Source organism: Saccopteryx bilineata, chromosome 10, assembly GCF_036850765.1.
Source record: "Saccopteryx bilineata isolate mSacBil1 chromosome 10, mSacBil1_pri_phased_curated, whole genome shotgun sequence".
In the NCBI taxonomy this organism is placed as follows: domain Eukaryota; kingdom Metazoa; phylum Chordata; class Mammalia; order Chiroptera; family Emballonuridae; genus Saccopteryx; species Saccopteryx bilineata.
This window is the reverse complement of record NC_089499.1, coordinates 28,040,643-28,066,133: the sequence shown is the minus strand read 5'-3', so window position 1 is coordinate 28,066,133 and position 25,491 is coordinate 28,040,643. Positions and strand designations below refer to the sequence as shown.

Here is a 25,491-nt window from a genome sequence, read left to right as displayed (position 1 = left end):
TAGAGTCACATGCAAGGCTGGGATCTCTTCTTCTCTCTCAGTCTTTCTCTGTCCTCTTCTTTCCTTCCTTTCCTCTCTCCCCCTTTTCTCCCTCTCCCATAATGAAATCTTATTATACAGAGCAGCAGCACAGTCAAAATTCTATGCTAATCGACATAGCTTAATCTTTATAGACTATTAGCCAAAGCTAGCTGAAAGCAAACCAGCCCCTCTCCTGGATTTTCCCACCTTTCTGCCTCTGTGTGTGACCCCCTTACTCATCTGTGTGCGTCTCCTGGAAGGGGGGGACTTACTATTTATTATCAGATACCTGCAGGTGCATCAGGGCAGGTTATTCATTTAATCTTTACACCAACAGGAAGCACAGCCACGGATAGGAAAGCATGGAATCAGGTTCAGTCAGTCCCCGAAAACACAGCCCAAAAGTTGTACTTTCCAACCACATTTTGAAGGTTTGTTATTGTCATAGCTATTGATCCAAGTATGCAGAAAAGATGTTAGAGAAATAAAAAACGAAAGGGATACTGCGAGACCCGGGGAGCAGGGGGTAGACTGTCAGGAGTATACTCACTTTTTAATGATTAGCTACCATTCTAAACAACATCCCAAGGTCTTACTTATTTAAGCTCATTTTCGGCTTCAGTCTCCAGCATTTTAAAACTCAGCCATCCCCCAGATAACAAGCCTAAGAAAGAAACATTTAGTCCTTCTCATTTTACAGGACAGGACACTGGAAGACCAATGGATTTCGCGTCTTGCCCACAACTGCAGACACGCTCAGGTTTGGCTTATCCCTCACAGCACTCTGCATCCCGCCATTACGCTGTCTTCTGTTGGCAAGTCAGTACTGTACTCCCCTTCTGGGTGTCTCCCTTCCATCACAAGGACTGGAAGCCTGAGATGGTCATGCCTACACATCTCTGCCAACAGGGCTCATGTTGGATTCCACTAAGAAGAGGCATTTCATGGGATTTGGATCAAAGTGACTGGGATTACTGGGTATCCTGTATTTCTGCAACTTCCTGAAAGCAAGCAGAAAAAATGGGGTCATCAACAGCCTTCTCTAACCTCCAATGGTTTTGTAAGTACCTAAATCCTTATTTGAAATCCTTTCCTGTTTGCATGCCTAAAATAGTTTCTATTTTTCTCACCAAATCCTCACTAAGACAAACACATACAGCCTTTCACAGCTTTCCCCAAACTGCCATCCTATCCTACATACATCTTTTTCTCTAATAGCACCTGTATTTATAAATATGTCTTTAGTTGTCCTACTTGTCCTTTATAAACTGAATTATTTTGTGGCAGAAGTCACAACATAATTTTTGTTATCCTTCCACGTAATAGATGCTTAATACATTGTGGTTACCTACGTGGAACAAGATCACACCATGTCTTAACATTTTTTTTTACTAAACCTCATCTACTTTTTTGCCAGTATGTGTTGCCTAAACATCATCCGCTTACTTACAGGATTGATTCCTGTCAAGAAACGCAGACTCAGACCCTGGCCGGTTGGCTCAGTGGTAGAGCGTCGGCCTGACGTGCAGAAGTCCCGGGTTCAATTCCTGGGCAGGGCACACAGGAGAAGCGCCCATTTGCTTCTCCACCCCTCCCCCTCTCCTTCCTCTCTGTCTCTCTCTTCCCCTCCCGCAGCAAGGCTCCACTGGAGCAAAGATGGCCCGGGCACTGGGGATGGCTCCTTGGCCTCTGCCCAGGTGCTAGAGTGGCTCTGGTCGCAGCAGAGCGACGCCCCGGAGGGGCAGAGCATCGCCTCCTGGTGGGCGTGCTGGGTGGATCCCGGTAGGGCGCATGCGGGAGTCTGTCTGACTGTCTCTCCCCGTTTCCAGCTTCAGAAAAATACAAAAAAAAAAAAAAAAGAAAGAATCGCAGACTCAGAATGGGACCACGGGGATCAGAATGGCCCTACGCACTGATACTCCAATGTCCTAAGAGATTGAGGAGCAGGGTGGGGTACATGAGAAATTCAAGAAAAGCTATTTCTTATCTGAAAGCTACTAGAACACCCAGTGATACACTATCCCTAGGTCAAGAGAACAGCTTCTGTTGCTATTTTTTAAAAGCTGGCTCTAGGTAGTCTAGGAGATCCTACTAATTTCATCGAATGCCCTCGTTTTACATTCACATCTGAGCTCAGGTCCCACATCTGTTCTCCTTTCCCCTCCAACTGTGCTTATTTTTACAATATTTTTTGGGTTTGTTTTGTTTTTTTACACAGAGACAGAGAGAGAGAGCCAGAGATAGAGATAGATAGGGACAGACAAACAGGAACAGAGAGAGATGAGAAGCATCAATCATCAGTTTTTCGTTGTGACACCTTAGTTGTTCATTGATTGCTTTCTCATATGTGCCTTGACTGTGGGGCTACAGCAGACTGAGTAACCCCTTGCTCAAGCCAGTGACCTTAGGTTCAAGCTGGTGAGCTTTGCTCAAACTAGATGAGCCCGTGCTCAAGCTAGTGATCTCGGGGTCTCGAACCTGGGTCCTCCACAACCCAGTCCAATGCTCTATCCACTGTGCCACCGCCTGGTCAGGCATTACAGATGTTTTGTTATTCTTCCTGACTCACCTCCAAACCCAATGGCCTATACTCTTGGGGAAGGACGATAATTAAAGATACCTACTTTTGTTTTCAGGTATTTTATTTTATGTGTATATATATTTTAAATTTTCCTTCACTATTCTGCCTCCCCTCTCCCCAATGGATAAATGGTCCCTACTCCAATCCTCAGAGGAGACATATAACAGGCAGATGGTCTTCAGTTTTTACCAACATTGCTTCAAAAAGGTCAGATGGGGTGAGGTTTGTTGGGTGGCAATGTGGTTCATCATTTTCTTGGCAAAGAAGTAATAGCAGTATGGCACATCTAAGCAGGAGGGACCACTGACGGTCTCTCATAGTTTGTATGCCCAGAGTTGAGAGCTGGGGACTTGAAGGATCCTGCTAACCAGGTGCTGACCATCACATGAGTCCCTAGGTGTTTAAGTAACTTGATGACCAGAGAAAGTCTCCCATCAGATGCTGGATGAGTAACCTATTGATTCGTGAACCTCAGTACACCCTGAAGCAGCATTCATTGCATTCCCCTCCAGTCTGATCAAATGAGCTCTTGCACCAGATAGAACGTCAGTTCACAGAAATAAAGAGCTATGTTGCATACGCCCTGAATGTGTGGACTGAGATTCACACAAGAACTCAGGGTGTTACTTAAAGAGACGCTCTCTGCCCTAATTCTGAGTCTGAAACCGCCCGATTCTGGCTTTGCAACCATTCCCCTCAGCTGAGAGCAAGGAGCGGCTTCCCCCATGGCGGCCTGCACCCTGGCTTGCCCTGGAAGGAAATAACCAATAGATGGAGCAAGAGAGGGTTGCTTGATTTAAATGGAATAAGTGCCAACACGCGTCAAAATCCATCATAGGAAAAAAAAAATAATAATCAAGTCAAACTTTTGCAATCAGTGCACCAATGAATTTCTACATTCAAAATAAGAAGGCTTTACACGCTATGATACCTATCACTCAAGTAGCGCTTGTTATATACTGAGCCCTGTTTTAAGTGATTTAACCCACACACATGTGACCACACACCTATAAAGCAGGTTAATTAACAGCCCCATTTTATAGATGAAGGTATTGAGATTCAAGGGGTCATGCGACTTACCCACGGTCATATTGATAGTAAGTAGCAGCTCTGAGAGCTGAACTTAGTCAGTCTAGCTACAGAATCCAGCTTGATCACACACAACTCTGCCTTTGCTCCCAAAAACTCAAATATTTGATAGTTCAGCCTCCAAAGAAAGGGGTCATCAGGTTCACTCCCTTTACGGGAAAGAAGAGGGAAGGAACGGTAGTAAAGGAGGTAAAGAAATTGGCTCAGTGTCCTATAACTCAGCATATCGCTCATCAATTTAATCATTTTGTTTTTAATGTTTCCCAAAGGGCAAATCAGAAGTTGTAAACCGGGCCTTTACATCTAGCCTTCCAGGAGTTTTACTTCATCTGCTGTCAAGCTGACATGAAACCTGAGTGACAGGATGCCACGTGGTCCCAGAGGCCAGGTAAAGCACCTGACTGTGCATCCCCGGGGGTCCGCGAAGAGAGACTGTACCAGGAAGCTACTTAACAGAAGAGCAGAGAAGCAGCTCAGGGCAAGGGAACTAACTCAGGGGACTTTAGTGTGGTCATTTAAGAATCAGGGGATGCTGAGCAACTGTTTTCTACTTTCATTGAAACACCTAGAATTAGAAACCTTTACTTAGGAAATGTGATCTCTTCATGCTGTCCTATTTGGGCTCCAACGATTTCAAATTAAGAGTCCCATGGGAAACTCCCTCAACCCCCCAAAACAGCAAATTAGTCATTGTGATTCTCGTGTGCCCTGAAGTCAAGATTAGCATATATGGGTACCATCTCACTGATGTGTCCAAAGTATACCCATGGTGAACTTTTATTAAAAAGTATAGGACCCACTATATTCTTCTGAAGGAGAAAGATCTAATTTGGGGCAGATTGAAAAAAAAAATCCACCATGGGTACACAATACTGCAATGAGAAATCTGTACTATTAATATCATTGGGCACTCAGTGACCTCCCATCTTAATCCTCTTTGCTTTCCTTGTGTTGACATGTCCTGTCACTGATAAGCTCAGACCTGCATTCTAATAACCGCTGACAGCTGAATCAGATGATATTAGAAAAAAAAAAAGGTCACTTACTGGCTTCTAACCTTTTCAACTCTTATTTCTGTTTCCATCCTAAGAAGATGATCACTGTTCACACACAAAAATGATGATGAATCTGAGGAATCCGCCAGCTTACAAAGGCATGCTTAAGAGTGAAAACAGAGGCAAGGAAGTAATCGAACTTTTGTTAAGAAGGCTGTTGACAAAGTGACCCCAAAACAGGGTCACTTCAGAAAGACAGCTGAGCAGAAAAAAGAAAAAGAAAAACTCTTGCCACCAGAACCCTGAGCTGTTTGAAGGAAGCAAAAAAAAATGTTCTATGCAGGGAACGCATCACTACTGGTGATTTGCACGATTATCTTTATTAAATTAGATAAGAAGTAACAGATTTGAAAATTAAAATAGAGGGTCTATACAGAAGAAACATGTTTAAGTGTTTAGACATCTGTTTGAATTCTAATGTCCTGTCTAACAAATTCCTTCAACTTCAAGGTAGATACAGTTCAACAAAATAATAAATGTGTTCACGTTACCCAAAAAGACACTAAAGGGGAGACATGAAGTTATTATGGTCAATCTGATAGACTGAATCTCTTTTTATTTTCCATTGAAGGAGTCTGGCTCCAGGAACCTTACATAACCAGGAGGCAATTAGTTTCATTGTGGCTTTCAGACAATCATGGAATAAAAAAAAAACATAGCAAAATAGAGGTAGTGACCGACTCACCCCTGACCTTAATCGTTTCCCAGTTACTTACCACTCTGGTGCAGTCAAATATGACAGCGGGACTTACCGCATTAAAATTGGGAAAGAGGTTGACTGCGGCTGCAGTGTCAAGAGGAAAAGGAAGAAACGGCTTAATATCCAGCGAGGGTTGCAAAGGAGGGGCTGGTGGACGGACCAGGGCTGGGAGAGCAGGGCTCTGGCATGTACCACCTGCAGAGAGGAGAGCAGAGGGAGCAATCAGGGACATCCAACACATTAAACACACACACACACACACAATCACCAAGGTCTCTCTTGAGACCAAAAGGCCAGCTTTGTGGGTCACTGGAAAAAACAAGACATGGAGTGTACTGACCTCCATTGGGAACAGGCCAGTGGGCAGATTTACCATTAGGCAGAGGAAACTGGTTGAACTGCCTCTTTCTCCTCCTTGGATTATAACTATCTGGTTATATAAATAACAGTTGACATTTCCAACATTTCATACTCCCCACCCTGGCCTTCTTTTCCTGCCTAGAGCTCCGGATTGGGTCAGCAACCAATCTGCTACCCATATCCCACGATTCACAAGGAAAACTTCTTCATGACACCCCATCCCTCTTTACAAACGAATTTCTGCTCAGAATAAACATCCAGTCTGAGTGACTCTTTCACAAAACTGCTCCCTTTCAATCACATCCAAAACTCCGGCAGCCAGATGCCATGAACTCGGTAGAGCAAAGCAACTCAACCACAAATACAAGCAGCTGCTCCTTCCTCCTGGGCAACTGGAGGGTTAAAACCAGCGAACCCAGCTACAAGTAGAGCAATCCCTGAGCTAGTCAGCAACCCCATAGCTCTAGCAGTCAGCCACTACCTGCATTCTTCCCAATCTTGAGCTGGTGGACTTCAGAAGGTCACCAATGAGCAGGCAGCGGAGTATTACACCAATAAAGACACCCTCTCTGCGTACAGTAGTCCATCTACGGGTGGTTTGCAAGGAAGCGCACACTTGCCCTCCATAATAGAAATCCGCTGCACTCAGAGGCTGGAAGGACGGACGCCCACTTCACTGTTCCATATTTTGTTAACATTGCAAAACATCAACTTTCTGTTAATCGAAGGCTGTTGAATCCTAGGAATCTTAAAATATGCGAGCATTCTTCTCATCTGAGAGGCAAGCAACAGACTGTAACAACCTGCTGGTGAGAATCCAAGAAGCATCAGAAAAACAAAATGCAATTGGGTATTTTTTTTCTTTCTCACCGACAAGAATTCTAAGAGATAGAAAAGAGAAAAAGGCTCCTGCCTGTGCCGCTTACTCGCCTGTCATCATGTTGGTAAGACAAGGGGGTAGTGAGACCCCATACGAATAACCTCGACAAATCTCACAGTCAACTCTGTCCATTGTACACAGACCACCAGCTGGTCGCCATCAGTTACCTGAATACTAGGTAAATGTTTTAAAAATGATTCCCCAATCAGTACCGGGGGATCCAAGCCTACTGGACCAGAGGATCATGCTAACAAGGTGGGTGACTTAGGACCTAAACCAGGCGCCATCAGCACAAGGTTTAACTAACCATCCCAAAAAATCATCAGCTCTCCTGCTTCCGGGGATAAAATCAGCTGGAGCCAAATTAGCACAAATAGCATTTTGCCCACTCCTTTAATTTCCTTCTTGAAAAGTTTTCTCAGCAACAGCAAGGACAACAGCAGCAAGTGTAAATCTGCAGAGCAATTAAAATAAAAAGTAGCACGAATCAGAAAACAGAGGGCAGCTATTAAAACAAACAGAGATAAAAGTAAAATATAACAAGTCCACATTTACCAGATCACACCATAAACTTCTTTTATTGTCCACATGGTAATATATTGAGTGTGGGTGTGTGAACTTTCAAAGAGAACATCCATAAAACTTGTGTGATAGACCTGTCATGAGTTTAGTATTGCTAAAAATTTCTCTTTTGATGAAAAGTTCAAGAACCAAAATAAATTTTTCAGTGGGTGCCTGTTTAGAAAACTCAGAAGTAAAACTAAGTTTTGGTTGAAATCAGAGGTATGGTTTAACATGCCCACAAATAATAGTAAGTTTCCCTAAATCATTTCAAGTTATTTTTATTTGTGTCACATGTCATGCGATGCAGAATGTATTTATTATCTTATTAAATCCAAACATCATGAAGAGAAAAGTAAGTTGGTAAACCCTTTAGGTATTTATGCTGCCTCCACAGAAACATTCCATTCTTTTAACTACAAGAATGTAATTTAGCACGAATAGCATATTCTGTAATGATTTCATTTACAAATCCCCCTCTCGTTCAGTATATCCAAAGAGAATAAGAGAGAGTTCAAATTTAGTTTCTCAACCAGCACAATGCTTGGCAGAAAGAATAAACAGATGTTGATCTGAGTGCTAGGTAAAGTTGATCCTCACTTTCTCACTTCTTCCAGGATATATATATATATATATATATATATATATATATATATAGTCTACCGGAAAGTTCTGTCCGTTTTTGGAATAAAACGAAATACAAATTTTTTTTTTACCGTCAATAAACTTTATTAAATAATATAATTGCCATTATTGTTAATGATTTCTTGCCAGCGTGAGGGCAATTTGTATATCCCACTTTTGAAAAATGTTTTATCTTTTGATGCGAAAAATTGAAACAGTGCTTGTTTGATATCTTCTTCATTTTTGAATTTTTTGTCCTTCAAAAATTTTTCTAAGGACAAAAACAAGTGATAGTTGGTATTATTCCTTCACCAAACACTTTCAATAAATTTCTACATGCTACTGTAGCATTTCTTCCTTGTTGAAATTCGTAAAAATTACAGTGGCGTAAATGAACTTTATCAGTAGCCATGGGTACACTATGGCTTCACACATAAGACTAACGTGAATCAACTTTGTTTTAGTTAATTTGCTACGTCAGTATGTATACATTAAGTGATAAAAATAGAGAGGCACACATGCGCCAAATAAACATGTGCTTATGTGTCAAAACTTGTGATAAAAATGGACAGAACTTGCCAGTAGACCTTATATATGGTTTAGGGCCTTTCTCAATAATGTAAGTGGGATTTCCTTCCTGAGGATTAAAAAAAAAAATTAAGGAAGAGTCATCAAAGTCTGGGAAGCTGGAAAAACTATTTGAGTTCATTTCTTCCTACCTGTCTGAAGAGAGAAAACGAAAAGATTATTGGGAAGCAGAGGATGTGTGACTACATATTCTTTGAACCTTCCTGTGCAAATACAGGCATAGTGGATGCTGTGGTGTGCTTCCCATAGTCCTTTTCAGGAATGAGAACTCATTCTCCCCACTGATGGCAGTGCTGGAGCTGGGGACACACACTTAAAGTGCTCTTCACAAGTTGCCCCAGACCAAACAGGGCTGCCTCAGCTAAAGTCACACCGCCTTCCAGTGTGCATTGGGTTGGCAGGCCAAGGCAATGATTTACCGTATTTCCTCATGTATAAGACTCCCCCACATATAAGAGGCACCTTAATTTGGGGGCCCAAAATTTGAAAAATAATGTATTACATAAAGTCATTGAACTCACGTTTTACTCATCTTAAAATTCATACAACTCCTCCTCCACGTGCAAAAGCGGGATGTGTAAGTAAAAAAGAAAAACAACAAACTACAACCACTTTATAAGATGCGCCCAGTGTTTAGACCCCAAATTTTCTGAAAAAGTTTGCATCTTATACATGGGGAAATACGGTATTCATGGAAGGCTTTAACTGCTTTTTCCCCTTGCCTCAAGGTTGAACAAATCTGAAACTGTATCTCAGCCTTAAAGCTCCTCCCAGGATCTAGAACAGACTCGATCTCCTTTGTAATCGCATAGTAGCACAACTTCTCCCTCCGCCCAGTCCTGCACTCCTCACTCCTTGCAGCAGATGTTCCCAATGGCACTATCAGTCAAGTCCGAGCCCATTTCCAGAAGAACGTGACCTGTGACACCAGTGTATAACAATTCATGAGACTAAGTGAAATGTTGAATCACTGTAAATCTACAGTGTTGATACTGAAGCACAAAACTGAGGCTACCTCTTAAAAATTATCTATGACTGCCCTGGCCGGTTGGCTCAGTGGTAGAGCGTTGGCCTGCCGTACAGAAGTCCCGGGTTCGATTCCCAGCCAGGGCACACAGGAGAAGCACCCATTTGCTTCTCCACCCTCCCCCTCTCCTTCCTCTCTGTCTCTCTCTTCCCCTCCCGCAGCCAAGGCTCCACTGGAGCAAAGATGGCCCAGGCGCTGGGGATGGCTCCTTGGCCTCTGCCCCAGGCGCTAGAGTGGCTCTGGTCGCAACAGAGCGACGCCCCGGAGGGGCAGAGCATCGCCCCCTGGTGGGCAGTGCATCGCCCCCTGGTGGGCGTGCCGGGTGGATCCCGGTCGGGCGCATGTGGGAGTCTGTCTGACTGTCTCTCCCCGTTTCCAGCTTCAGAAAAAGGAAAAAAAAAAAAAACCTTAAAAAAAAATTATCTGTGACTAACATTTCTGCCTTTAAAATTTGGGTACTTGTACCAACCTGTACCGGTTTAGCAGTAAGAATATTACGTCAATAGTGCAGAATAAAAACCAGCAAAAAAATCTACAAAGCAGATTAAAATTCGTTCTTAAGGTAATAGCTGTCTCATTCCTTTGTTTCTTAATAGAAACTATTGCCTAGAAGATATGAATACATGTTTATTACTATTTTCCTTATCATAAAATTGTCTTGAAAGTAATAAACATCAAAATACATAGAGTGTTTATAGACATTTCTGTAAGTTAAAAAGAGTTGTTTTGTTGTTACTAGGTACAAGCAGTGCTGCTTCATAGAGTGGAATGTCACACTTCTGAAAATACTGATATTCTTTTTTTTTGTTTTTGTTTGTCAGAGAGAGAGAGACAGAGAGACAGAAACATCGAGCTATTCCTGTATGTGCTCTGACCGGGAATCGAACCAGCCACCTCTGAAATTCGGGACAACGCTCCAACCAAGTTATCTGGCCAGGGCTAAAGTTTGAATTTTTGATACATTAAAATGTAAACTTGGAAACGTTTAACAATTAATACAGACAAAAAGGAATTCTAACCAGTGGTTATCAGTTAAAGCTTATTGTATAAGAGATCATGTATATAAAGTGCCTAGATAGTGTCTAGCCAATTGGTGCTAAGTTAGGTATATCTTTTAATTGAACCTAATAAACTCTAAAGGAGCTGTTTAGGTCAGTCCAGACTCTAATACAGGTTCTCTGAAAGTAGTCAATCAAGATAAAATTTAAAAGAAACTGCAAATTATTCACTTTATTTTGAATCCCGCAGAAAGAGACTCTTTACAGTAATAGGCTACTTTTTAAATCAATCTTTTGAAAGATTCCTTGAGAGTAGAATTGTCTTCTTTCCACAGTACAACACATTTAACCTTGAATTTCTGCACTTGATTCATTTAGAGTTCATCAAACAGTCACACAGTCATAGACTTGCTGTCTGACAGCTTAACCTACTACTTAATCTTTCATTTTCAAATTGACAAAACCAAAGTTCAAAATAATCAGGGGGTGCTGCTGTTAAATATTCATGCCACTGTGTGCTCATGAACTGTGAATCACGTGTGTGTGTGTGTGTGTGTGTGTGTGTGTGTGTATCTATATATACATAGAAAATCTACATTTACAGAAAGCAGCAGAAATCTGTTACTTCCCAGTGGGGAAATAATTCCTATAGTATCTTCTTTCTTCACCACCAATTTAATTATAAGTATATATAAATTATATATATGTAATATATAGTGAGCTATTATTAAATTATAAAACTATTCAGAATATTCATACCTAACAGGAAAACATTTATGGCATTTATATAACATCAAGTCCTAAGTAGTTACTTGCAAAGCAACTAATTTCATAACACTAAGTCTATGCATAATGACTCCCAACTACTTTGCCATGTCCTTGTGGGAGAGGTAGGCACACTAGTTTTGGGGGCTAGGTGATGGTAGGAATAAGGAATTTAGTTCTGATACTACAAATAGGAAGTAGAAAAGAAATTATGGATTTAGGGTATTAAGGCAAAACTTGATTTGACATAAAACATGGCCAGAGAGTGCTCTAGCTAGTAAAAGTGACCACCCAGGGTAGTAGGAATGATTTTAAAGAATATAGCTAAATTTTATTTTTTTAATTTCTTTTATTTTTAAATTTTATTTATTTATTCTAGAGAGAAAGGTAGAGAGATGAGAAAGAAATATCCATTTGCTGCTCACCCATTTATGCATTCACTGGTTGATTTTTGTATGTGCCCTGACCAGGTATCAAACCCACAACCTTGGTGTATCCAGATGATGCTCTAACCAATTGAGCTATCTGGCCAGGGCAAAACTATAACTAAATTTTATACATCTACCCATTAATTAGCATGAACTAGGACTGCTATCCCTTAAATCCATTTAAAAGCACCGTAGCTCTGCCAGGTATCTATTTAAATACCCAATTTGCAAACTCAAAGTCAAGACCCTAGGAAGCAAAATACATTACCTAAAATCATACAGGTAAGAAACGGCATTTAACGCGAACCTGAGAAAACCTAGCAATTTCCAATGCACTGATGAAAACAGCTTTTACATTGAAACAAGAACAAACAAATGCTAAATCAACAAAGTCTACCAAGTCAGTTTTGTCATATCAGGCACACCAGCTCTCTTGCACCCAGAATGCAATGCAATTTAAAATCATACATCTTGTGAGAATCTGTTACTATGGTTCAAAAAGGGAAGAGACACATTCCTTATAAAGGAGATGATAAGGGAACGTTCAGTATTTATAACCAATATTTATCTTCCATGGGGACAAGCTGGCACATGCTGGATTTGAGAAAGAATCCAGAAAGACATGCCTATCATATCAAACTTGTTTCAAAAGCCCTTGACTTTATATTCTTTAACATCTACTTGACAAATCAGAAAGAGGAATGTGTATTCCTGTGTGTGGCTGCCTCTCACCTACTCAAGGTTGTTAGCTGGGTATTATACTGGCAGATTATTGCTATTTTTTACTCCTTGACTAGGAAAACTGTATATTTATCATGTTTCCTAAAACTTCAGTGATCCAAACTCTCATTCAGTTCCTATCTTTGTGCAAATGTTCTCAACTGAATGATAAAACTAGAAATGTATTTTAAGGTAAAATTTAAATTTTGTGTAAACTGGACACAGGTTTTCTTTTTGTTTTTAAGTTTCCTCTCTGTTTTGGAGTGTTAATTCACCTACTAGGTTTTGAAAAGTTGATCCGGCACTTTCTACTTCAGGAAGAAGGTCCCCATTGGCTTAAAGTGACTTGCCCTTGGCAGGTCAATTCCAGTGTTAAAGCAAGGTCTGATCAACAGGGGTAGTTGGTAGCATTAAAGCCAAAGAGGACGATGACTGCTGTCTTACACACCCACTCCTGACCACAGAAAGGAATGAGGTAAGAATGGAAGCCTGAGTCAGGGCAGCCAGAGCACCATTCTGGAAACACTGATTCAAAACACCATTTGCCGCCCTGGCCGGTTGGCTCAGTGGTAGAGCGTCGACCTGGCGTGCAGGAGTCCTGGGTTCAATTCCTGGCCAGGGCACACAGGAGAAGCGCCCATCTGCTCCTCCACCCCTCCCCCTCTCCTTCCTCTCTGTCTCTCTCTTCCCCTCCCGCAGCCAAGGCTCCACTGGAGCAAAAAGTTGGCCCAGGCACTGAGGATGGCTCCATGGCCTCTGCCTCAGGCACTAGAATGACACTGGTTGCAACAGAGCAATGCCCCAGATGGGCAGAGCATCGCCCCCTGGTGGGCATGCTAGTTGGATCCCAGTCGGGCGCATGTGGGAGTCTGTCTGATTGCCTCCCCTTTTCCAACTTCAGAAAAATACAAAAAAAAAAAACCCAATACCATTTGCCTGAATCTATGTTCAGTGCCTTGATCTTTCACTTGACACGTGAAATAAAGCACGTGTCAGTGATTCAAGTTTTCCATTATCCAAATTCTTTATTTGTTCATAATAAGTTGTGGTGTTTACATAGTCCAGTAAGTCACCTCAAACCTCATTTTGGAAGTCAGCTAAGAAAGTGAGACTAACTAATCTTGTTTTCTTTGTTACTGTCATTAAATGTTGTGACCAAAAGCAAAATACTGCTATTGTCTATATCCTGAGGCAAGTCTTCACTGGACGAAAAGTGGAGTCTTGGGCCCTGGCCGGTTGGCTCAGCGGTAGAGCGTCGGCCTAGCGTGTGGAGGACCGGGGTTCGATTCCGGCCAGGGCACATAGGAGAAGCGCCCATTTGCTTCTCCACCCCTCCGCCGCGCTTTCCTCTCTGTCTCTCTCTTCCCCTCCCGCAGCCAAGGCTCCATTGGAGCAAAGATGGCCCGGGCGCTGGGCATGGCTCTGTGGCCTCTGCCTCAGGCGCTAGAGTGGCTCTGGTCGCCGCAATATGGCGACGCCCAGGATGGGCAGAGCACCCCCCCCTGGGGGGCAGAGCACCGCCCCTGGTGGGCGTGCCGGGTGGATCCCGGTCGGGCGCATGCGGGAGTCTGACTGTCTCTCCCTGTTTCCAGCTTCAGAAAAAAGAAAAAAAAAAAAAAAAAGAAAAGTGGAGTCTTTCTCTTCTTTAACCAGGTTTCAAGACAATTTCCGGTACCTGGGCAACACTGGAGAAGATTCTGCTAGGAATGCAGGAGCACAGAGTTTTAGCCATTTAACCCTATGTCTCCCTTCATACGCCAGGCCCTCTGTCCAACAGTGCCTAAGTCAGGACAAGCACCTACTCATAGGAAATCAAAAGATTTGCCTGGAAACATCCTCTGAAGTCAGCAACAGTGAAGGTAAAATGTAAAATTTCCCTCCTGGGGAATTTCCCAAGATTTAATCATTTAATTAATCACAAAATCAATTATAACTAATAAAAGAAGGTGCTCTAGTGCTGAGCTGTCCAATATGGTAATCATTAGCCCTATGTAGCTATTTTAAATGAAAGTTAAATAAAATTTAAAATTCAGGGTCTCAGTCACATTAGCCATACTTGTAAATGCTCAATAGCCACATGTGGCTAGAAGCTACCATACTGATATATTGCCGTTAAAAACACAACATTTCTATCACTGCAGAAGCTTCTATAGGACACCACAGCTCCAGTGCAAAACCAACCTTCTCAAGTGATGAGTTATGTACAGATAAGGTTGCCTTACACAGTCTGTTTCAAAACACATTGTAGATAGGAGAGGAAGTCTTGCTTTCTCCTGGGTCCTTCTCCATTTGGGCTTGAGGAGGAGAGCATTCCCAGAGCCAAACAAGGACAGTGCCAGACACTGCAGGGATCGTGCCAGAAAGGATCAGTTACCCATTCCTAGAGAAGACAGTGGTCTATCTCTGAATCTTCATGCGTGATCAATGATGAGAACAAAGGGCAACCCAATTTTTAAAAAAAATTGTTAATGCTGAAATCAATATTAATAAATGAGTATTTTGGATAAAAATTATACCATATCTTCAAGTAAAGTATGCAAAATAGAATAGTTATGGAATAAATGGGCATTTCTTAATGTCTGATCATCCTTGAGTGTGCTATCACAAAGTTTTTATTCCATCGATGTGTGTCATAAGCTGGTCTCACTCACAGCCAAGTGTTTAAATCCGGCTAATACAGGCAATTAAACCTGGCTCGAGCCTGGCCTGTGGTGGCGCAGTGGATAAAGCGTCGACCTGGAAATGCTGAGGTCGCCGGTTCGAAACCCTGGGCTTGCCTGGTCAAGGCACATATGGGAGTTGATGCTTCCAGCTCCTCCCCCCTTCTCTCTCTCTGTCTCTCACTGTCTCTCTCTCTCTCTCCTCTCTAAAAAAAAAAAAAAAAAAAAAAAAAAAACCTGGCTCGATATGTCTGCATCTCAAGGTAATTTTGCCATAATATCTAGGCTTTAGTCATCTCATTCATTTAAGAGATTAGAAGATCCTGAAGTCGTGTTACATGGTCCCCTTCTTCTGTGATCTCTGCCTTTCAACTGGGACTTGCCTGCCTGATCTTCTTTATGCCAGTAAAGCCAGGTGTGTGGCTTCTCCAGAGCCTGATAAATATCTTCTTTCCCCCATTTTCTCCCACGTGATAACTGTGTCCTATTCTTTGCTTCATCTACAAGCACTTGCCAATCTATGTAGGCACTAAATGTGATCTAAGCGGTATCAGTGAAAGAAAGACTTCCTGAGCTTCAGGGGTTGAGTGTAGCTCTCCCAGTACAACAAGGAGAGTTGAGTAGGACTCACACAAAACAGGACACACCTTCATTTCTCTCACTTAACTGCCCTTACCATGTAGATGGTGAGGCTACTGGCTGAGATAGAGAACAGCAGAGGAAGGGGGGGTCTAAGAGAAGAAGACAAGCTAAGTTTGTGACATGTGAGTTTGAGGTGGAAGTGGAAGTGCGGCCATTGGGTAAGTGGGACTAGAGCGTAGAAGACAGTTCTGGGAAGACTTCATTCAGAGTAAATACTGGGGAGAGTCACGTAGGCACTTGAAGTCATGGACAGGATAAAGATTTCCTTGGGAATGTATAGATAGAACAGACCAGGGCTTAAGTCTTGAGGACCTTTAGCCAGTGAAGAAGATTGAGAACTAGCAAAGGAGCCAAAAGGGGGTCAGAGGGGAGAATGTGCTTGCCCAGAGGAACAAAAGGGCAGACTGGTTAAAAAAGGAAGGAGAAGTCAACAGTGTCTAAGGCAGCCTGCGGGGGGATCAAGAAAGACAGCAACATCTGTTAGATTCAATGTCTTGGAAATTTTTGGAGACTTTTATGAGTCATCTAAGTGCAGTCATGTGAGTTGAAAACATCAAAGAGGAGCCACTTTTGAGAAGGATCAGGGATGATGGATCAGGGATTCAGAACGGAGACAAATGAAGAAAATTATTTTTGAAAAATTTGACTGGGAAAGAAAATAAAGGTTACCAGAGATATGGGTAAAAACATTTTAAAGGCAGGAAAAGAAACTGATTCAATCCAGAATTGCTACTATAATTCACTTGTGGAATGGTACATATCAACTAATTAAGCCCAGAAAATGTGAACCTATGACAGCATACTAAGCATTGTAATTTAGATTTGTCTCAGTACATCCCTCCCTATGTATTCTCTAAACCAGCGGTTCTCAACCTGTGGGTCACGACCCCAGCGGGGTCGCCTAAAGCCATCGGAAAATACATAATGCATATCAGGTATTTACATTCCGAATCATAACTGTAGCAAAATTACAGTTATGAAGTAGCCACCAAAATTATCTTTTGGTTTGGGGTCACCGCAACATGAGGAACTGTATTGCGGGGTCACGGCATTAGAAAGGTTGGGAACCACTGCAAACCTACATCAAAGTGTGGCAAATAACCAATCATGTACTTCTGGTTCAGGACACACCTCAAACATGATGTCCGCTGTGTAGTATCTGACGTCACTGCAGAAAGATCGCTCTTGCAGTGCCCTAGTCTGTCTACCCAGCATGCACTGCCATCTGAACATACATCGCTGGACTCAGAGCATCCACATAAGGATGCTGGGTCTTGAGGAGTATGTTATTGTGTTCCTCCTTGATGTCAGTGTATTGGGAAGTTCTTGACACCCACTCAGTGATTGTTTTAGAAATGGATAGATGAACAAAGAGTTGGATAAACTAACAAATGACTGGCAGTGAATCACAGGCTTCTGAGATACTGTTCCCTCTCTTCTATTGAGCCCAAATTGCCAATTTCTGTCCATTTCAAAAACCAGAAACTCTCTTGAAGAACTAGAAAAGAAACAGGTAATAAACAATCAGAAAGTTTATTGGAATACATTAATAAAAGTTGAGAAAAAACGTATCATAGATAACGGAAGTTCAATTAAACTTCCATTGTTGATTTTTTTTTTCTTGAAAATAAACAAATGGCCTGACCAGGCAGTGGTGCAGTGAATGGAGCATCAGACTGGGACCTGGAGGACCCAGGTTCAAAACCCCGAGGTTGCCAGCTTGAGCGAGGGCTCATCTGGTTTGAGCAAAGCTCACCAGTTTAAGCCCAAAGTCACTGGCTTGGGCAAGGGGTCACTCGGTCTGCTTTAGCCCTTCAGTCAAGGCATATATGAGAAAGCAATCAATGAACAACTAAGAGGCCCAATGAAGAATTGATGCTTCTCATCTCTCTCCCTTTGTGTGTGTATGTCCCTATCTGTCCCTCTCTGTGTCTCTCTCTGTCTCTGTCACAATAAATAAATAAATAAATAAAAGGACCAAACACAAGAAAGCTCTATTTTTTTATCTTATAATTTTATTAACATTTTTCTCTACATAAGTTACTTAAATATGAGTTCATTTTTAGGTGTACATTTATTCTATCTTTGTAAGCGTTCCCTTTCCTCCACAGGCTTAAAAGCAGTAACATTTCAGTGCCTGCACACTAGGCGCTGCGCTGGATACTCTATGTAATATATCTCCTGTGTCCTTTCATAGCTTATGCATAAGGAAACAGAGCAACGGTGAGATTAACACAATTGCTCAGGGTCACAGAGTTAATAAGCTGTAGAGCCAAAAGTGACATCAAATATTCTGCTTCCACAGTCCAAACTCTTTCTTTTTTTTTTTTTTTTTTTTTTTTTTTTTCATTTTTCTGAAGCTGGAAACGGGGAGAGACAGCCAGACAGACTCCCGCATGCGCCCGACCGGGATCCACCCGGCACGCCCACCAGGGGCGACGCTCTGCCCACCAGGGGGCGATGCTCTGCCCATCCTGGGCATCGCCATGTTGCGACCAGAGCCACTCTAGCGCCTGGGGCAGAGGCCACAGAGCCATCCCCAGCGCCCGGGCCATCTTTGCTCCAACGGAGCCTTGGCTGCGGGAGGGGAAGAGAGAGACAGAGAGGGAAAGCGCGGCAGAGGGGTGGAGAAGCAAATGGGCGCTTCTCCTATGTGCCCTGGCCGGAATCGAACCCGGGTCCTCCACACGCTAGGCCGACGCTCTACCGCTGAGCCAACCGGCCAGGGCCAGTCCAAACTCTTATAGCAGCATTTTATTCAGAGATTGCCATTTGCCAATAACAGGGGGTAGAGAAAAATAATTTTATAAATGCAAAGCTTCAATTAAACTTTACCAAAGCAAATCTCATTAATGCATACTAAGAGGCACTCTTTTGTAAGGGACCAGACAGTTCAAGCAATTTCATCTATTTCTTGCCTCCACTTGGGGCTTATACTGTATATAGCAGATTATGCATTTATTGTGTCTACCAGACACTATAACACTACAGACTCAGTATTTGTGTTCCCCAAAAATTAATATGACAAACCTAACTTCATGTGATAGTATTTGGAGGTGAGGCCTTTGGGAGTTAATTAGGTCATAAGGGCAGAACCCTTAAGAATGGAATTAGTCATACCCTTATTAAAGAGGTTCCAGAAAGATTCCACACCCCTTCCATCATGTAAGGTGGCCATCTAGGAACCAGAAGTGGACTCTCATTAAACGCCATATTTGCTGACACCTTGATCTTGGGCATCCAAATCTCTAAAACTGTTACAAATACATGTCTGTTGTTTATCCGCCACCCAGGCTATGATATTCTGTTTTAGCAGCCCAAACAGACTAATAGGTACATAAACATATATGTTTATCTGCAAGTACCAGATTTTTATTCTATTTGAATTAACCTAATTTTGGTTCAGCTCTACATTTCCCTTTGTTTACATAATCCACAAGAGTATAATTAATCTTATTGAACCTCATGGTAATAACTCCTAGAGCAGGGGTCAGGAACCTATGGCTCGCGAGCCAGATATGGCTCTTTTGAGGGCTGCATCTGGCTCACAGACAAATCTTTAATAAAAAATAGTAATAACGTTAAAAATACAAAATATTCTCATGTATTACAATCCATTCATTTCCTACCGCTCATGTTCATGGTTGCAGGTAGCTGAAGCCAATCACAGCTGTCCTCCAGGATAACACCAAATTTTTATTGGATAATGCGTAACGTACACGGGTCGTTGTATGGCTCTCACAGAATTACATTTTAAAATATGTGGCATTCATGGCTTTCTCAGCCAAAAAGTTTCCCGACTCCTGTCCTAGAGCCTCTGCTTGATTGTACATGTTTTTACCGAATGTTTCACTATAATTTTTCCCCACGGTTCAATTAAATTTTCTTGCATAGCCATGCACAAAATTCCTAGAAAAGGCTATTAGAGTTAGCACTGGGTGACACTAAGAAAGAACCATACAAGAAGAGACTCTGTCACTATCAACATCATCAAATTAAATACGAGGTGTTAAGAACAGTGAAGATCACATCGATGCTATCTTGAGGAGCCTCTACTTAACACGTCCTATATACAGCATCCATTAGCTTCCAAGGTGTAGGAACTGTTAGTTCTGGTGTTCCATTTTGGTGAACATTCTTACCAACTCTCTAATAGCAAAAAGAAATTCTGACTTCAGTTGCCTCAAGAACATTCCCTGTGGAGCTGACATGGGCTGTGTTTAGTCTCAACCTGAATGGGATTGTTTCTTCTGGCAAGATTTTGCTTAAAACAAACCTAATTTTAGATTTTCTTTTAATTCTGAAACAATTTGGTCCTTGGAAAAGCTGTGAATTGGTCACTAATGGAATTGCACTAATTGTGGTATCCTGAAAATGGGTGGCTTTAAATGGAAGAGAAATAAAATGCTTGTTAAGCGACTGTAAGCAAGAAGATGCTCATCACCATATTTCTTTTTCATAAGGAGTCCTGTCGTTTTGAGCACTGGCTTTATTCTAGACTCTGTGCTAGATGGCTTTACATACATTATTTATATAAACAGTGAAGGTATTCTTATTCTCATTTCACAGGTGAAGAAATGGAGGCTTAGCGAGATCATTGTACTAAAGATAAACCACCCTGTTAAATGGTAGAGCCAAGAAGAATTAGAAACCAAAGAAGTCTTATTCCAAAGCCCATATTCTTTGATTATATTACAGCCTTCTCCCTCTCCAGTAGCTACCAAGCTACAATTCCCACCCATTTAAATGAGGAACTGATGGAAGCAGAAATTCCTCTGAGAAATGAACCCAAGTGTTCACATTCCAACAGCCAGGAGGCAGCAGGTACAGGATTTACAAATCCAAGGGGGTGGGAAGGGGGGAGAAGTTGCTTATAGCCTCAGGGAGGAGAAAGTCATCACACCAAGGTTATGGAGTCATCATCAAGATACAGCACACACTGAAAAGGGACAGCTATGTTGTGATAAAATAAAAGACATCATAAAACAGTGCAGTTAAATAAAGGATTAAAGCTAACCTAGAATGAAAGGGAAGCAGATAATAGTGGGAGCTGTCATTCTGGGGAGCCATGTTGGTAGAGAGGATGAGCACTTAAGGTTGAATCCGGGGAGTCCCTGAGCTCAGAGAATACCAGACATTCACTGAATGTCCAGGATCAGAGACTGAGGTAATCAGAGAACACAGGTTCTTCCATCTCCATGATCAAGTTCTTACCTTCCTGTGAACTGAAGCCTAAAATACACAGTTTTTGAGTTGCCATGAGGCACCTATGTTTCTTGACTTCTGCTACTAATTCCCACTGATTTTGCTCAACACAGACTGAACCAGAATTAACTGGCTGATGTACGAAATCAGAGAAGTTGTCTCTGATTTTTATTTTAAATGCAAGTTTACAAGAAACCCATTTCTTATTATTGCTTAGAATTTGGGTGTCCAGAATAGCACAGGCCTAAATAAATTTCTAAGAGAACAATTTAATATAGCGATGAGAACAAAATATTCCAGTAATAAAATTACGCTATGCTGGCATGTGGTGAACCATATAAACTGAATTACTCCAAGTATTCTCAATTTCAAAAAATAATGATAACCACTAAAATAATAATTATAACCACAATTACATACATATGCATATATATGATTTTAATTTTCACAACAATTCCATTAGGTCTTAAAATTTTAGTTGTTTAGCAGTGGAAACAGGACATATGAGAATAAGTACTGTATGGTAGTTAATTCAACGTAGGGATGCAAATCTAGTTGACTGATTTCAATCCTCTTGTTCTTTGTAAAAATCATATTCTGTCCATTGTCCCCACTGACGATGGGCAGAAATCCATAATGCTGCTTTCCTTTAAGGTACTCAGAGCATATGTCACCAATTAATCCATTTGTAGTGGGACTCAGAATCTAACACAACATACCAGTATCTACTGTAATTCAGTTGGTCGGAGTTTGCTATCCCCAACATACATGTTTAAAATGATCTCAACATGACAACATTAGGGCATCTGAAACTACGCATATGCTCATTCATCAGGTTAGAGCAGGCGTCCCCAAACTATGGCCCGCGGGCCACATGCAGCCCCCTGAGGCCATTTATACACACACACACACACACACACACACACACCACCGCACTTCCAGAAGGGGCACCTCTTTCATTGGTGGTCAGTTAGAGGAGCACTGTATGTGGTGGCCCTCCAACGGTCTGAGGGACGGTGAACTGGCCCCTATGTAAAAAGTTTGGGGACCCCTGGTTAGAGGATTTACAGAATTCCTTTGCAAGCAGTGAAAGATGGATAGCGGAATAACCCTCATGGATTTTTTACACTAAAGCAATTGACTGAGTGCTCAGCATTCTTTCGGTTAGAATCTGGTGAGAGAACTACGAAGAGAATTCGAGTTTCCTGACAAAGCGTGTCCAGGTTACAGGCTAACTGGAGATTTGCATTTGCTCCTCAATAACTGGAGACTTCCATTCCCTGGCTCTGTGTAACAGTGGGTGTTGCCATAGTAAACATGTTTTCTAAGACTCCTCATGAGTCAGATGTGATTGACCGTCTTGAGAATACAAAGCTCCTTTGCTGTTATTCTTCCTCATTGATCTGTCTTAAGACAGTGGAAGTCTGTGGATTGACTTGATCAATGTAAACCCTCAAAATTCTGTGGAAAACAAAACAACTACTGGTCCCAAAATGAAACTTGAGGAGGGGCTCTAATCACAGGCCCCAGGAACTGGAGTTAGTAGTTTTGAATTCAAGGGCCTGTTTGCCTTACATTGTAAAGATTATTTTGTGCTTTTGAAGGACATTCATCCCAAAGGAAGAAAGAAACAGAATGAGTCCAATTGCTTTGAACAGGAATACCTGCTGAGAATGGAGAGAAATTCTGCAAAAAATGTCTCATCTGAAATTGGCCCCTATTTTCCTAAGTGATTCTGATCTGTCCTGCATATCATTTTCAAAAGTCGTTATGCCTTCCAAGGGCTAACGATATGTCTCCTGTGCTATCAATGTCATTATGACTTTTTCTTGCCTACTCGTACTATTTGTTGACCTCCTCATATAACTAAGATAAGAAAATAGTTTTTAATTTTTTTTTTAATTTTGTGCCATATCTTTAACTCCTCCCTGCCCTTCAAGGTTTAGCTGAAACACCACCACTTCCTCCTCCCCCTGCCTCCTCTGTCCATGCAGCATGGTGATCAATTTTCTCTTTTGTAAACCTCCACGGGCTATTTTAAGTGGTTTTGGGAACAGGCTTTGTCATCAGAAACCTGAATCCAAATTTCAACGTCTTCATGTCCTCAGGAACTTGGCAGCTATTTAGTTTCTTCCTAAGTTCAGGAAAAACAGTACCCGAATCACAGGGATTCTTTAAGGATTCCACGAAGAAATAGTTCACAGAGTAAATACTAAACTGGAGTGACTATTATTACTGCCTCTTTTATTCAGGATTATTTTGTTAAAATTATTAAAAAAGTAAATTTATAGTATTACATTTGATTTTATTAATGTGATTGTTTAAATATTCAAACATTATGTCTCTTTTTTTTTTTTTTCTTTTTTGCATTTTTCTGAAGCTGGAAACGGAGAGAGACAGTCAGACAGACTCCCGCATGCGCCCAACCAGGATCCACCCGGCACGCCCACCAGGGGCGACGCTCTGCCCACCAGGGGGCGATGCTCTGCCCCTCCAGGGTGTCGCTCTGCCGCAACCAGAGCCACTCTAGCGCCTGGGGCAGAGGTCAAGGAGCCATCCCCAGCGCCCGGGCCATCTTTGCTCCAATGGAGCCTTGGCTGCGGGAGGGGAAGAGAGAGACAGAGAGGAAGGAGGGGGGGTGGAGAAGCAAATGGGCGCTTCTCCTATGTGCCCTGGCCGGGAATCGAACCCGGGTTCCCCCGCACGCCAGGCCGACGCTCTACCGCTGAGCCAACTGGCCAGGGCTAAACATTATGTCTCTTATGAGTCTTATTTTTTGTTTAGTTATTTGGTTGTGGCTTAAACGTTTTTGAAAAGAAGTGCCCATGTCTGTATTGCTTTAATTTTTTTCCATGTCGCCTAACAAAGTACTTTGAAAATTACAGGCATTTGAGTGTTCCTGAGTGAATAAAATAGTAAATGAATGCATAAATAAGACAGTGTTTATTGGAAAGTGCATCTAAAGAGAATAAATGGAAATGGTAAAATACATTTAATTTCATTACTACTATTTGGTTGATTCCTATTAAAAACATGAAGTATTATTCATTGATGCCTGTTTCCAAAATATGTAATGAGTATAGAAAACAATATGAAAATGAAAGAGAAAAAATAAAAAGGAAGGAAAGAAGGAAGAAAGGAAAGAAGGAAGAGGGAGGCAAAGAGGGAGTGAAAGAGAGAGGCTAGGAAAAACAGTTATCTGGTGAAATGATCAAATCCAAGTCAGACAGATACACAGTTGACTCCCTCAACCTGGAGTCAAACTGTAACTGACACAGCCTCCTGTAAACAAGATGGCAAATGTCTCAAAAGATATCTGATATGGAAATAACCAATACAAAAGATCTCATCGTGAATTATGGAAGTATTTCCATCTTTTAACGTGGGCAGTAACCAATCAAGGACATAACAAAGTATTTATATTATACAGACTAGAGACTAGCTCCATGCCTGCTACCCTGTGGCAACTTAAAACATGACCACTGACTAGGAATCTGGGAAGGACACATTTACTAATATTCTTTTTTGGTCAGTAGAAAAATAAACACACACTATTTCATAATCATCCTTTTTTAGTTCTGTTCTCAAATACTTGCTCTGCCATCTCTCTTACTGCCTCACTTCTCCTTCCTCTTGGATTTATTTCTTGGTTCATTCATTCTTTCTCACGAACATGTATCAAATATTTATTGGTTGTCTACTGTTTTGAATGCACTGGGTAAATTTCAATGAAAGTAAATATTATCCTAAGCCCTTTAAATAAAGATAAAGTAAAAGCAATAGCAAGGAATAAGCAAAACAAGTTTCCCCCCCACTTCTATTCTTTCTAGTTTCCCCTCTCGGATAATAGTTTTCTCCTATTTCATAAAATGAAATCCTTTCCTGAACCATCAAGTAAAACAAATGCAATTTGTTTTTTTGTTTGTTTTTTTTATTCATTTTTTTTATTAGAGAGAGAAAGAGAACAAGGGGAGGAGCTGGAAGCTTCAACTCCCATATGTGCCTTGACCAGGCAAGCCCAGGGTTTTGAACCGGTGACCTCAGCATTCCAGGTCGATGCTTTATCCACTGTGCCACCACAGGTCAGGCTGCAATTTGTTAATATTAGCATATGTCAACAAGAGCAAACTAACTTCTAACTGGACATTGATTGGTATCAGTTTGGTCTTTCTTCCATATTTTCAAATAGTTCAAAATCTACTTCTTTAGCGAAGAGCCATTACGTGCTGTTTAATGAACAGTATCAGATATGATAACTGACACTTTTTTTTAAAGCAGTATGTGACAGGCTCTAGCATTCAAATGGACTAGAAGCAAGGCCACTGGACTTTATGAGGGGCTCTCTTGTCCATTTGCTACATTTCCATTGACTATTTCAGGCAAAGTTTCAATGTTCTATGGGCACTTGGGAAATCTCGGTAATAGTTTTTTATGTCAGTCTTGCCTGTAGCTGAATTCAATTAGCCCAGCCAAAATTTCAGTGGGCTCTTTTTTTTTTCAATTACTCCTAGCCAAATCACGAGCACTGCACAGTTCTGCACAGAAGTATTCTGTCTTCTCTACCCTTCATACAAGCTCAAAATTTTA

General features: G+C 41.6%; 1 protein-coding gene across 3 annotated transcripts in view; it reads right to left on the bottom strand.

The window, feature by feature from the left end:
- Window positions 1-25,491, bottom strand: part of ZNF385D (zinc finger protein 385D) — a 910,525-nt gene that overhangs the window by 242,930 nt on the left and 642,104 nt on the right. For all 3 annotated transcript variants that reach the window (XM_066244601.1, XM_066244603.1, XM_066244602.1), the window contains one exon: window positions 5,499-5,641. In XM_066244601.1, coding sequence (XP_066100698.1) covers window positions 5,499-5,641 — 143 coding nt within the window. The remainder of the gene's footprint in view (window positions 1-5,498; window positions 5,642-25,491) is intronic.